Source organism: Exophiala xenobiotica (genome assembly GCF_000835505.1).
Source record: "Exophiala xenobiotica strain CBS 118157 unplaced genomic scaffold supercont1.2, whole genome shotgun sequence".
NCBI lineage: Eukaryota > Fungi > Ascomycota > Eurotiomycetes > Chaetothyriales > Herpotrichiellaceae > Exophiala > Exophiala xenobiotica.
In genome coordinates this window covers 4,668,420-4,680,993 of record NW_013562493.1, presented here as the reverse complement: position 1 = coordinate 4,680,993, position 12,574 = coordinate 4,668,420, and the positions used below count along the sequence as shown (strand labels likewise).

Genomic DNA, 12,574 nt, shown 5'->3' with positions numbered 1-12,574 from the left:
GTTTTTCGGCCGACTTTACTCGGTTTAGCACCGATAAGCCGAGTTCCAGGGTAAGCGGCATAGAGTCAAGAAGCAGAGTTACCTGGTAGTTGTTGGAAACTACTTCTCGAATTATTGCCTCAAGAAAACACCTCGAGGAGACATATTATGTGTTCAATGCCTGCATCGCAGGTAAAGAGAGGAAGCGGATCTATTCTACTCTTTCTTGTACTTCTCCGGCTCAGCATCGCATGAAAGTAAGACAGGAGCTGCTCGAAGACCCCTCTAGCGACTCCTAACCTCTCGGCACTATGGTTCAAGCAAGCCCTTCTTCAAGGTCATCTCCGGCCTTTTTGCTTGCACATACTTGACACTTTCTCTAGTCTGCTCAAAGTGAGTACAGCCATACCTCATCAATTCGGCAAATGTTCCAGGCTCATGATCCTTGTTTTCGTTGCCGGTCTCTTCCCATAACACGCCCGCTGATGGGGTGGCAGTCAAGTTCTTACCATGGGTGATCTTCTGCAAGGTCGATGCCGAAAAGAGACGCCAGACCAAGTTGTACCCTGTCTTGTATTCCTCAGAGTCCTCGGGAGCGTCCAGTTTTGTCGCCAGTGCATTGAACAGTTTTGGTCCGCCAAAGCCGGCAGTCGCTTCAGCACCCCATGATTCCTGCAGAGAGTCAAAGAGGAGGACGTGCTTCATCCAATAGTCGACTCCAGAAAACCCATCTCCGGCGTCCTCCAACATACAAAGCCTGATCCAGGCCAAGACTTGGGCAATGTAGTTCATAACGACCACCGGCTCAACTTTGAAGTCCCACTTGAAGTCTGCATCTTGGGATTCCTTGAAAGAGAGTTGCAGAGCGAAAGCGACCAAAGGGTTCTCGATGATCTTGTCATGATTGGTTCGATCCTGCCAAAGATGGACGAAAAGATCGTGCCTATAATATCAACTTCAGCGAGGTACCTTTGTCAGTGGGACTATCTCTACTCACCAACGCTTGATGAATTCGTTGCCCTTTCGGCTTGCCACGAAATGATTTGCCATGACGGTTCCGTACATAAGAGCGGTGCACACCTCGTAAGGCGATTCTAGGTCCGCAAGCTGGTTCCAACAGACTCTGTCGAAATTGCGGAACAAGATGTTACCAACATCCATGAACACTCCCCCGTGAGTCCACAAGCAAGCTCCTCGAAGGAAGTCGCAGCTATGAGGGCCGACGTACTCCCCAGTCATGGTGCCGTTGACGAACGTCTGTGGCAGAAGATCAGGAGACACGAACTTGAGAGCATAATTTGGCGAGTCAGGTACTGCGTCCAGAATGCGAACGGTCCATGAAGGACCACTTATGCGCACCCAGTCACAAACGTTGCGCCCTTGGCACCAGCCCGGCATTCTTTCGACACCCCTGTCCCAGAACCCCCAGACATTCTTCTCGGATGTCACTGGGGCATGCTGCTGCAAAGAGTGCAGGATCTCGTCATCTGAGCGGCTGTCGGGATTCTCAACGACACGGAGCTGATCCTGATACTCAGGAGGAATAGTGAAACGGGGCTTGGACCCCATTCTCAGTGGTTAGGGGCTGAGGAAGTATCACAAGGAGTGGTTTGGGGATCAAGTCTTTGACAGAGTGTGCCTGGCTGTGTCGAAGGCAGAAGCTCGGTGAGAGACGGACTTGCACTTGCCTTTTGTACTACATCGAGTCGGTACGTTGACAGAGCTGGAGACAAGAGTCCGCCCCATCAGACGAAAGAGGTATCATCCTGTCGAGTTGAACAGGCATTCTTATGCCAGAACACGTAGGCTCCGAATGGCGCGCACCTGATCGAGTGCGTGTTGCCCATCAGCGGGACTCTAGCATGGTCTGCGATAGGGCAGAATGAGGGCTCGGCGTAAGATTCCACCCACGTGACTCGTATATCGAGCAAATCTCGTCCTCCTTTCCCATCTTAGACCGGGCGGTAAGGGTGTTGGATAAAAAGGTTCTTAAGGCCCCCCATCATTGCGGGACTGAGAGAGGTGAACGATGCGGCTGAGGTAAATTCGAGCGGACAGCTAATGCACAGCCTTGTCCAGAAGCCTTCCTGACTAATCATTCGACGCCATTAAGCCAAGTCACGTGCCTGGATCGCGTTCGCGTGTTAGTTGAGGCGCGTATCGAAGGAATCCCACCACTTGATGCACCAATGCGACATGAGAAGCTAGGGTGATAGCTCGCCTTAAGCAAGATGCATATCAAGCAGATCTCGATACAAGGCTTCAAAAGGTGCGCAAGTATCCGTAACCCTGCTGGGATTTTCCATTAATTGAAGTCGCAGCTACAAAAACCAGACAGTCGTCAACCCGTTCTCTCCCAAACTCAATGTTATTGTCGGGCGCAATGGATCTGGCAAGAGCAACTTCTTCGCAGCGATTCGTTTCGTCCTCAGTGATGCTTACTCACAGATGGGTCGCGAGGAGAGGCAGGCACTCATCCATGTTAGTATCTCTGATCGATTGGATTCGCGACGATCTAACACTATGACTAGGAGGGGACCGGGTCGGCAGTCATGTCTGCGTACGTAGAGATCGTCTTTGATAACTCTGACGGTCGCTTTCCTACCGGCAACGACGAATTGATCCTGCGCCGTACGATTGGCCTGAAAAAGGACGAATACTCTCTCGATCGCAAGAACGCGACCAAACAAGACGTCATGCAACTTCTGGAGAATGCAGGCTTCTCACGGGCGAATCCCTACTACATTGTTCCTCAAGGTCGAATTACGCGATTGACAAACATGAAGGACTCTGAGCGACTTGACGTGTTAAAGAGTGTGGCTGGTACGCAACAGTTCGTGGCAAAAAAGGAGGAGTCGCAGAAGATCATGAGCGAAACGAACAACAAGCTCCTCGCAATCGATCAGACCTTCGAGCAGATCAATGAGCGCCTCGGCGAACTCGAGGAAGAGCAAAAAGAGTTGCGAGATTTTCAGGAACAAGACAAGGAGAAGCGAGCTTTGGAATATACCCTGTTCAATCGAGAGCAAGACGAAATCAACAAAGCCCTGGCAGATTTGGAAGACAAAAGAGCAGGAGGAATAGACGATGCTGATGAAAACCGTGACCGTTATGCAGAAGGTGAGGATGAGTTGGCGAGAATTACTCAACAAATCCAAACCCTCAACCAGCAAATCCATGCCGCCAGACTCGAAAAGAAACAGTACGATGACGAGAAGCGCGAGAAGGCCAAGGCACGGGCGCAGGCAGAGCTAGAGGAGAGGAACCTCTCCCATGGCCAAGCTGCGGCTCAACGTGCGAAACAAACTCACGACAGAGAATTGCAGCAAGTCCGGGCGGAGATACAAAAGGCGGAAAAAGAACTCAATAGTATCATTCCACAGTTTGAAGCAGAGGTCGCTAAGGAGCAGTCCGTGAAGAGCCGCTTGGATGAAGCCGTTGCGACACAGGAACGGCTTTATGGCAAGCAAGGAAGAAACGCTCGTTTCAAGTCGAAGAAAGATCGGGATAACTGGCTTCAGGCACAAATTTCAGAGGCTTTCGAGTCACTGTCCCGTTTCAAAGCCACCAGAATGCAGACAACAGAAGGCATACAAGAAGACCAAAAGGCGATCTCTAGCCTCGAGAAAGAAATTGAAAGCTTACAGCAGCAAGCAGGAGGCCAGGACGACTCAATTGACCAAGACATCCAAAAGGCTCATGAGCGAAGAGAAAGCCTTATGGATGAACGAAAACTTCTTTGGCGCAGAGAGGCACAACTTGACTCCGAATATGCAGCCGCACAGGATGACTTAAGAAAAGCTGAACGCAGCCTGTCGCATATGATGGACGGAAATACCAGTCGAGGTCTGGAGGCTGTGCGTCGCATCAAACAGCAACACAATCTCCAAGGCTGTTTTGGTACTCTTGCGGAGCTCATTGACGTGCCCCAGCACCATACTGCAGTGGAAGTCACAGCAGGAAACTCGCTGTTTCACTATGTCGTCGACAATGATGACACAGCCACCAAAGTCATGGAGATCTTGAATCGGGAACGAGCTGGTCGGATCACCTTCATGCCTTTGAATCGACTGAATCCAAAGTCCGTGGCTTTCCCCAATGCCCAGGACGCAAGACCTCTCATGTCCCTCATCAGATATGATGAAAAATATGAGAAGGCGGTACAGCAGGTATTCGGCAAAGCAATCATCGCACAAAATCTCAGCATTGCAGCCCAGTATGCAAGGACTCATGGACTCACCGCTGTAACTCCTGAGGGTGACAGATCTGACAAGAAAGGTGCATTGACGGGTGGATATCACGACGTACGTGCTTCGAGACTGAAGGCGACGAAAGCTGTCCTGGCAGCTCGGGAGAAGTTCGAAGCGGTCAAATTTGAGAGTAGTGACAACAAGAAAAAGATTGAAAAGATAGACCAGACAATCACAAAAGCTATGAGTGACCTCCAGAAGCTCGAGCAACGAAAGAGTCAGTCCCAAGGCAATCACAGATTGCTCAGGCAGGAGATCAGAAACAAGATGGACATGCTTCAACGGAAGAAGGACGATCTTGAAGCGAAACAGAAGCAAGAGGCGATTATTGCTGCCAGCGTCAAGCGCTTGACCGATTCACAGAATGCTTTCCAGGCCGAGCTGGGTTCAGACTTTAAGAAAGCACTGACACCAGCTGAAGAGACACAGCTTGAAAACCTCACCGCAACTATCCAGAACCTACGACGAGAGTACAACGAGCTTTCAGCTTCCAGGGCAGAAACCGAGACGAGAAAGGCAAATCTGGAAGTTCGCTTGAATTCGAGTCTCAGACCTCAATTGGCTGCACTTGAAGGGGACGACTTCGAGAGTGAGGGCAACGTCCCAGCCAATTTGGGTGCCAAGAAGGCCGAGCTGGCACGTCTAACCAAAGAACTAGACGCTGTACAAGAGAGCCTGGATGAGCTCGAAGATCAGATCGAGACGTGGACAGCCCAAGTTGCCCAGCTGGAAGCAGAAGCTGCTGAGACTCGACGACAGCAGGATGAGCTCGCGAAAGCTATCGAACGCCATCAACGTCGGCTCGAGAAGAACGTACAGAAGAAGGCGGCTTTGCAAGCCTCGAAACAGGAAGCAATTGACAATATTCGTGAATTAGGAGCAATACCGGAAGACCTGCGACAGAGATATCGCAAAACGGACTCCAATACCATTGTCAAGAAACTTCAGAAGGCCAAAGAATCTCTCAAGAAATACAGTTCTGTCAACAAGCACGCTTTCGAGCATTACCGAAAGTCAGCCAAACAGCGCGAGGAGTTGGAAGCGAGAAGAAAGGATCTCGAAGCTGCAAAAGCATCGATCCAGAATCTCATCGAGGTTCTCGATCAGAGAAAGGACGAAGCCATTGAGCGTACGTTCAAACAAGTCAGCAAAGCATTCGCCGAGGTCTTCCAGAAACTCGTCCCGGCAGGTCGTGGCAGATTGATCATTCAGCGCAAGACCGACAAGCGACAAGCCGGTGATGACGAGTCCGAAGATGAACAGCCTGTCAACAAGCGTGGAGTGGAGAATTATACCGGCGTGGGTATCAGTGTCAGCTTCAACAGTAAGCACGATGATCAACAGCGCATTCAGCAGCTCAGTGGCGGGCAAAAGAGTAAGTTTCCTCAATGGGGCTGTGTGCATCCCGCTAACCAGATTTTCAGGTCTTTGCAGTCTTGCACTTATCTTCGCCATTCAAGCAACTGATCCAGCGCCTTTCTACATCTTCGATGAGATCGATGCCAATCTGGATGCCCAGTACCGTACCGCTGTCGCGGACCATCTTCTGTATCTTGCGAATAGGGCGGATGAGCAGCCCGCGGATGGAGACGACAGGCCTACCGGAGGTCAGTTTATTTGCACAACGTTCCGACCTGAGATGTTACGAGTCGCCGACAAGTGCTTCGGAGTGCGATTTGGCAACAATCTCAGCAGTATTCGAGAAGAGACTAAGGAGGATGCACTGGATTTTGTTGAGAGTCAAACGCAATGATTTGACGCTGCGCTTCGGTGATTGAGATGCGGCTCATGCCTTGTTATCAGTGAAGAGTGCAATGACTTTGATTACTCTTCGGCACTTGATGATGGTCCAAGAATTTTTGGGCAGGAATTTGCGGAGCTTTAAGGCCTATGAGCGAATACGAGCTATGTAACAACCAGACAGGAGACAGTTCAACAGTTGATCATGATTGATGAGTTTTCCGAGGCCGTGCAACTTGTGCCCGGATCAAAGTACTTTGAGCACGACGATGAAAGTGTTGGCCGTGGAAGTCAAGTCGACGAGGCTGCAGCTTGTCATTTCGAAGGGCGCAAAGTCACCATGTCAAGAGTGGGCACCAATTCTGTTCAAGGTCGCACATATCCGGACCGACAGCAACCCTTCGCATTCGCACTGCTCAAGTCGAATATTGGGAACGCAGTACCTTCAAGATCTTGATGGCTCCTTTCCCAACCGTATCGTCCTCAGCTGTTGCAGCCAGCACGTTCACTGAGTACCGAAACCTGTGGGGAAAAGGGCAGAGGATCACTACCAAAGAATCAACACTGTTACCTGAGATCCTTTCCATTTTTCTACTTTCACATATGCTCCAGACGGTCGGAAGAGCAGACGATTTACTTGCACCATGGCTCCAGAGGCACCCCGGCTTCCTTTGCTTCGTCCTCTAGGTAAGTGTGTAGTTGGTTGTATCGCTTGTGCCAACCTGATATTCTGGCAGGCGTACTGGAGAAGTTCATGGTTGCTCGAAGTCAACTTGGTGTCTACCAAAAAGTAGCAGTGACAGCACGATACAAACGTGCAAGCCGAGGGGACTTGAAGAAAGCTTTATGCGCCGCTCTGACTGTGGTCATCTCACGGTATCCAAACCTCTCAATTGTACCGGTCAACCTTGACTCGCCAGAACCATCTTTCGCCCGTCTGCCCTCGGTTGATCTCGATCAAATTGTTAGATTCGTCGAGGTCGACGAACTTGCGGATGGCGATCACAGATTTCCGGCTCTAGATCGCATCCTGGAGAGCGAGCACAGTCAGCCTTGGAAGCTTACCACACCGCCCACACTGCCGCTATGGCGGCTTCACGTTCTCCAGCAGCACGGCGGCAACGCGTCGACTTTCATCCTGTGCTACTTCTTCCACCACTCAATTGGCGATACAAAAAGTGCTCTGGTCTTTCACCAAGCTCTCGAAGCTGCGCTGAATAGTCCGGTCGAAGGCGAGCCAGTGTCGAAAGTCGAGACATCCAGGTTACCACTCCTACCACCGCTGGACTATTTCGTCGACACGCCGGCAACAGGATGTTCGAATGAATCACAAAGTCAAGAGCAGCCAGACAAGGTCTGGACCGGCGCTGTTCAGTCACTCCCTGTACAGACCAGATTCCGATCGCTCTGGCTCACGACCGACCACACGAGTCGATTCTTACACGTGTGCAAAATCAACAGGGTATCACTGACGGCTGCGTTGCAAGCCATGCTTGTCGGAGCTCTTTTCTCGAAGTTGCCACGAGAGTACAGGACGGTCAAAACAGACTGCGCTATTTCGCTACGTGACTGGCTTCCGGATCCGATTGATGCAGACTCTATGGGTGTTTTCGTAGATACTTTTTTCGAAACGCACCAACGACCGGCGTTACAGGACAGACCCAAATGTGCTTTCTCTTGGGCAATGGCGAAGGAGACGGGGAAGAGAATTGACAGGGTCGTACAGGAACGAAAGGGAGATGGTTTGATAGGGCGGTTGTCGCAGGTACAAGATGTCAAGTCCTGGACGATGGAGAGGATGGGCCATCGCAGGACTACGAGCTTGGAGCTGTCGAACGTGGGCAAGCTTCCCAGTCTTGTCGCGGTGAAAGACTATGTGATTGAGAGTTTGGTGTTCAGTCAAAGTGCTGGGGCACTCAGCGGTGCGATCAAAGTCAGTTGCGTGACTGGACGGGACGGTCGACTTGTGCTAGGCTTTACGTGGCAGAAGGGTGTTGTTGACGAGGACCTGGTCGACGGCGTGATCAGTGAATTTCAGCTGATTATCTACCAGGAGTTGTACATGGTTGATCCTAGCACCTGAGTTTTTGAGTTGAGTTTCCGTCCACACTGTGGCCGCCTCTGACTTGTATCGATCGAATCAGTGGATGATGCATGATGATGCTAGGTTCCCACAGTAGGTGTGAGTACCTCAGTCTCTAGGGTCTTGATACGCGTTACCATGAATGCACTTTACGCGTTTGTTGTCGCCAATGGTTGCCCCGCATTTTGTGCCCTCCGAAAATTTATTTCTGTTGTCCACACCGCGCCTTGGATTTCTACTTCTTTCCCGCCTGGCGACCGCCAGCGACGGCTACCTACATTTCTTTGTTTGTTAATACTTGTATTCTCTTGTCAAGATGAAGTACGTTCTCGTCAGCGGTGGTGTCATTTCCGGGATCGGGAAGGGCATCATCGCCAGCTCGACAGGCTTGTTGCTGAAGACCATGGGACTCAAGGTCTGTTAAACCTTGCCCACTTGCTTAGTTCGTTTTCCCACTGACGGCTGAGATAGGTGACAAGTATTAAAATCGATCCTTATTTGAATGTCGATGCTGGCACCATGGCGCCAACCGAACATGGCGAGTGTTTTGTCCTTGACGACGGCGGAGAAGTCGATCTCGATCTCGGCAACTATGAGCGGTAAAACAAGTCTTGCCGCTATGCAAAGGAACAAACCTCTCATATCCTCTAGATATCTCAACATCACCCTCACACGAGAACACAGCATCACGACGGGAAAGATCTACCAGCACGTTATCGAGCGAGAGCGACGAGGCGACTATCTGGGCAAGACAGTTCAAGTGGTGCCGCACATCACAAATGGAATTCAAGACTGGATCGAACGCGCCGCGAGGCTGCCCGTCGATGACACACGTGAAGAGCCAGACGTCTGCATAATTGAACTGGGTGGTACCGTGGGCGACATTGAAAGTGCTCCTTTCATCGAGGCTATGCGGCAACTGCGCAGAAGAGCTGGCCGAGACAATTTCTGCCAGATTCATGTCTCCTTGGTTCCAGTGATAGGTGGGGAACAGAAGACCAAGCCCACGCAGCAGGCGATTCGAGAAGTGCGATCAGCTGGTCTGTCGCCTGATTTGGTATTCGACATCATGACAACTGTTTGTGGCTAAGGACTAACAGACGGTCAGATTGCTTGTCGCTGCCAGGATCAGCTTATCGAGGCTACAACCAGCAAAATCGCCATGTTCTGTCAAGTCGAACCGTCCCAAGTCATCGCCGTGCACGACGTAGACTCTACTTACCACGTTCCTATGCTCCTCGAGCAACAGGGCATCCTTGTCCAGCTGCGTGAGCTGTTCCGTCTCGATCACTATACGATCCCTCCTTTCCTGGTCGAAAAAGGTCGGCAGATATGGCGCGACTGGAAGACCTTGACAAAGTCCCAAAATCGACGTCTCCACCTGGAAGAAGTTACCATCGCATTGGTTGGCAAGTACACGAATTTGCACGATTCTTACCTCTCTGTCATCAAATCTCTCGAGCATAGCGCCATGGCCTGCTCACGAGCACTCAACCTCGTCTGGATCGACGCGAGCAATCTGGAAAAGACCACTCTTGAGTCCTCCCCAGAATCTTATCATAAAGCGTGGCACGATTTGTGTACAGCTGATGGGGTTCTGGTTCCCGGTGGATTCGGTCACCGAGGAACTGAAGGTATGATTGCTGCCGCCAACTGGGCTCGTACGAAACCCAAACCTTACTTGGGCATCTGTCTGGGCATGCAACTCGCTGTGATCGAGTACGCGCGGAATGTATGCGGCTTGAAGTCCGCCGGTTCTGTCGAGCTAGAAGACCACCCTTCCGACCCGGTGATTATCTTCATGCCGGAAATCGACAAGGCCACAATGGGCGGCAATATGCGACTTGGACTGCGAGCGACGAATTTTCAAGAAGGTACCGAATGGTCGCGGTTGCGGAAATTGTACCACAATGAACCAAGCATCCACGAACGACATCGGCATAGGTATGAAGTGAACCCGGACTACATCGACCGACTCTCCGGTCTGAATTTCATCGGCAAGGACGACAAGGGCGAGCGTATGGAGATCATTGAGCTAAAAGACCATCCCTTCTTTGTCGGCGTCCAGTTCCACCCTGAGTACCTGAGTAGAGTGCTCCGGCCTAGCCCACCTTACCTGGGGTTTGTGGCGGCCTGTGCAGGGGTTCTAGAGCAGACCATTGCTGCTGCTTCTAGTTGATTTCCTTTTGAGCATTACAACTGGAGAGCATCTTGTCCTCGTGTCCTGGTGTCCTGGTGTCTACCTTAGAAATGACAAAGGCGTCACAGGTATCCTATAGAGTAGTTATGTGGAGGTACTTAGAGCAGGTGAGCGGTTCACTTCTTGTTAGCTACAGTACCTCTAGAGCATTTGCAGGCGATGCCGCTTCGGTACCGAGTTGTATAAATCTGAAGATATTTAAGTCTTTTAACGATCTTGACCCCCATGACCCTCACTTGAATGCGCCAGGAAAAGTTCCCATCTCATCTCGTGCCACCGCTTGCGCCAGGGATGTCCATGTTTTCGTCGTCCGCCTCCCAAGCCTTTACGCCTACTCGTTCGGTCGGCGTCTTTCCCTGAACCTGGACCTCGACCAATTCCTCTGCTTCGCCATGGTCCGGTGGTGAGACAAGATCTTCTACTTCGTCTTCCAGAATAAAGTCTCTTTCTCTTCGCTCATGGCCACCTGCGTCTGTTGCTTCTGCTTCGCTTCTCAAACGGTCCCTCTTCCTATCGACCCACCGCCTCCAGGGCTTGTAGCAGAGGACGCTGATCCCGCCAAAGACAATGAAACTCGCGCAGATGGCGCCTCCGATGATTTCGTAGTTGTCGCCCGCGACCTCGACGCCGTCCCAGAATTTCCCGTGCGGAGTCGCGACGTTGAGAATCATCGTCAGAAGCTGGATTATGCCGATGATGAACGCGCAGATGACTGTCAACGTCGTCAACACGATGGAATAGTACAGGAACGTCAATGGATCTTTGACCCGCGGTGTACGGTCGTTCTTTTGCTGCCTCTGCCTCTGTTGTCGTTGGTGGTGTTGGGCTGGCGCTGCTGTCCGTTCGACGTCGTTGTCGGGCAGAACATGTACATGACCAATACCTTCAAAACTATGTCCAGGTTCACGACCATGTTCAGGTCCACTTCCAAGTCGGTCAGGATCCGCGGACGACGCCGCGATGATTGCGTGATCGAAGTCCTGCTGTGCCTCCAGGTGATCCTTCTTATCGTCCCCACCCCCACCCATGCCCATGGGCGCAACGTACAGGCTCATCATCAAGGCCCCGTCAATGGTGTCGACGAGACACATGCCGACGGTAAACAGGACGGGAAAGATCAGAATGAGCCACATATTCGTGCCCTTGGCGCCTTGGATGCTGCTGATGCCCAACAAGGCTATCTCGGAGCTCGTATCGAACCCCAGCCCGAAGAGTACGCCGAGTGGGTACATTTTCCAGGGCCGGTCGATGAGCTTGAACGCCTTCTTGAGCGCACGGAAAAGGCAGCCGCCGCCTTCGACTTTCCATGCCTCGCCCTGATCCTGGTCAGGCTGCAGACGGATGACCTTGCGGATCTGCATAAATAGTTTGTACAGGATGTACGCGTTCATGATGCCCAGGAGGATCAGAAAGGCCGCACTCACGGAGGACCCGATGATGCCGCCGACGGTGCCGAACGAGTCGAAGCGGCTGGAGACGCTGGCGGCAGTCGCGGCGACCACGATGGATGTCACCACGACAATGGTGGAATGGCCCAGACTGAAGAATGTGCCGACGGTCACGGGGCGGGCGCCGGTCGCGATGAGCCGGCGCGTCATCAGGTCGATGGCAGAGATGTGGTCGGCATCCAGGGCGTGGCGGAGGCCCAGCGTGTAGGCGAGCGCCGCCGTGGAGAGGAGGTGTGTGTGTCGTGCGAGGATGAGACCGCATATCGCCCACGCCAGGAGGTTGATCAGGATGAGCAGGGCTATGATCAGGATCGCTGGGAGTGGGAGTGAGCGGAGGTAGGGTGTGCGTGCGTGAAGGTGGGAGAGGCGGGTATGCAGCCGGCTGATGTTCCTTTTGAGTGGATTTTTCGAAGAGCAACCCGGTGTTGACGGTGACTCTTCGTACTCCGGGGGTGACGTGCCAGACGCCTCCTCCATGGTGCTGGGAGCTCGACCGGGTACTGCGTCTGGTAGCTTGGTACTGGTGCTCCTCTGCCTCCGCTACACTGTTGCGTGCTGAGCCTCTTCCTGCCTTTCGACCTGCCCTTGACTCCAGCCCTCTAGTCCCGAGTGTCGAAGGCACCTGCGTATTCAAGGGTGGTGAGTCTTCGGAATCTTTGTGTGTGGAACAAGTTCAGAGAGGGAAAAAGAGCTCTGGATGAGCTGTGAACTCATGATGTGATCTTTCGAGCACGTCTTCAGTCTGTTTCTGGACCAATCACAGAGGCGTCAAAAAAATATAGCGACAGACCCCTCAATGCGGGGAACAACCGATAACGATAAGGAATAGTCCGTCCGTTTCGTGGCACGGACGAGGTGGTTGGACCGAATTACA

At 52.1% G+C, this 12,574-nt stretch overlaps 5 protein-coding genes across 6 annotated transcripts; 3 read left to right on the top strand and 2 right to left on the bottom strand.

The window, feature by feature from the left end:
- Positions 1-151: 151 nt before the first annotated feature.
- On the bottom strand, positions 152-1,926 carry PV05_03964 (uncharacterized protein). Its single transcript, XM_013464651.1, has 2 exons — positions 977-1,926; positions 152-922 (listed from the first exon to the last, which is right to left on the bottom strand). The coding sequence occupies exons 1-2, from the start codon at positions 1,546-1,548 to the stop codon at positions 289-291; spliced, it is 1,206 nt and encodes a 401-aa protein (XP_013320105.1). The 5' UTR covers positions 1,549-1,926; the 3' UTR covers positions 152-288.
- A 203-nt stretch (positions 1,927-2,129) lies between these two features.
- On the top strand, positions 2,130-6,340 carry PV05_03963 (uncharacterized protein). Its single transcript, XM_013464650.1, has 4 exons — positions 2,130-2,248; positions 2,301-2,460; positions 2,511-5,604; positions 5,654-6,340. The coding sequence occupies exons 1-4, from the start codon at positions 2,211-2,213 to the stop codon at positions 5,980-5,982; spliced, it is 3,621 nt and encodes a 1,206-aa protein (XP_013320104.1). The 5' UTR covers positions 2,130-2,210; the 3' UTR covers positions 5,983-6,340.
- Positions 6,341-6,389: 49 nt separating this feature from the next.
- On the top strand, positions 6,390-8,132 carry PV05_03962 (uncharacterized protein). The gene is made up of 2 exons (XM_013464649.1): positions 6,390-6,656; positions 6,707-8,132. The coding sequence occupies exons 1-2, from the start codon at positions 6,614-6,616 to the stop codon at positions 8,050-8,052; spliced, it is 1,389 nt and encodes a 462-aa protein (XP_013320103.1). The 5' UTR covers positions 6,390-6,613; the 3' UTR covers positions 8,053-8,132.
- A 158-nt stretch (positions 8,133-8,290) lies between these two features.
- Positions 8,291-10,464, top strand: PV05_03961. Of its 2 annotated transcripts, XM_013464648.1 has the most exons (4): positions 8,291-8,467; positions 8,524-8,651; positions 8,704-9,109; positions 9,161-10,464. In XM_013464648.1, the coding sequence occupies exons 1-4, from the start codon at positions 8,369-8,371 to the stop codon at positions 10,229-10,231; spliced, it is 1,704 nt and encodes a 567-aa protein (XP_013320102.1). In that variant the 5' UTR covers positions 8,291-8,368; the 3' UTR covers positions 10,232-10,464. The 2 variants fall into 2 exon arrangements, with proteins under 2 accessions (XP_013320102.1, XP_013320101.1); XM_013464647.1 differs by having other exon boundaries at positions 8,524-9,109.
- Positions 10,394-12,412, bottom strand: PV05_03960 (uncharacterized protein). The gene has a single exon (XM_013464646.1). It carries the CDS (start codon positions 12,175-12,177, stop codon positions 10,516-10,518), a length of 1,662 nt encoding a protein of 553 aa, XP_013320100.1. The 5' UTR covers positions 12,178-12,412; the 3' UTR covers positions 10,394-10,515.
- Positions 12,413-12,574: the final 162 nt, after the last annotated feature.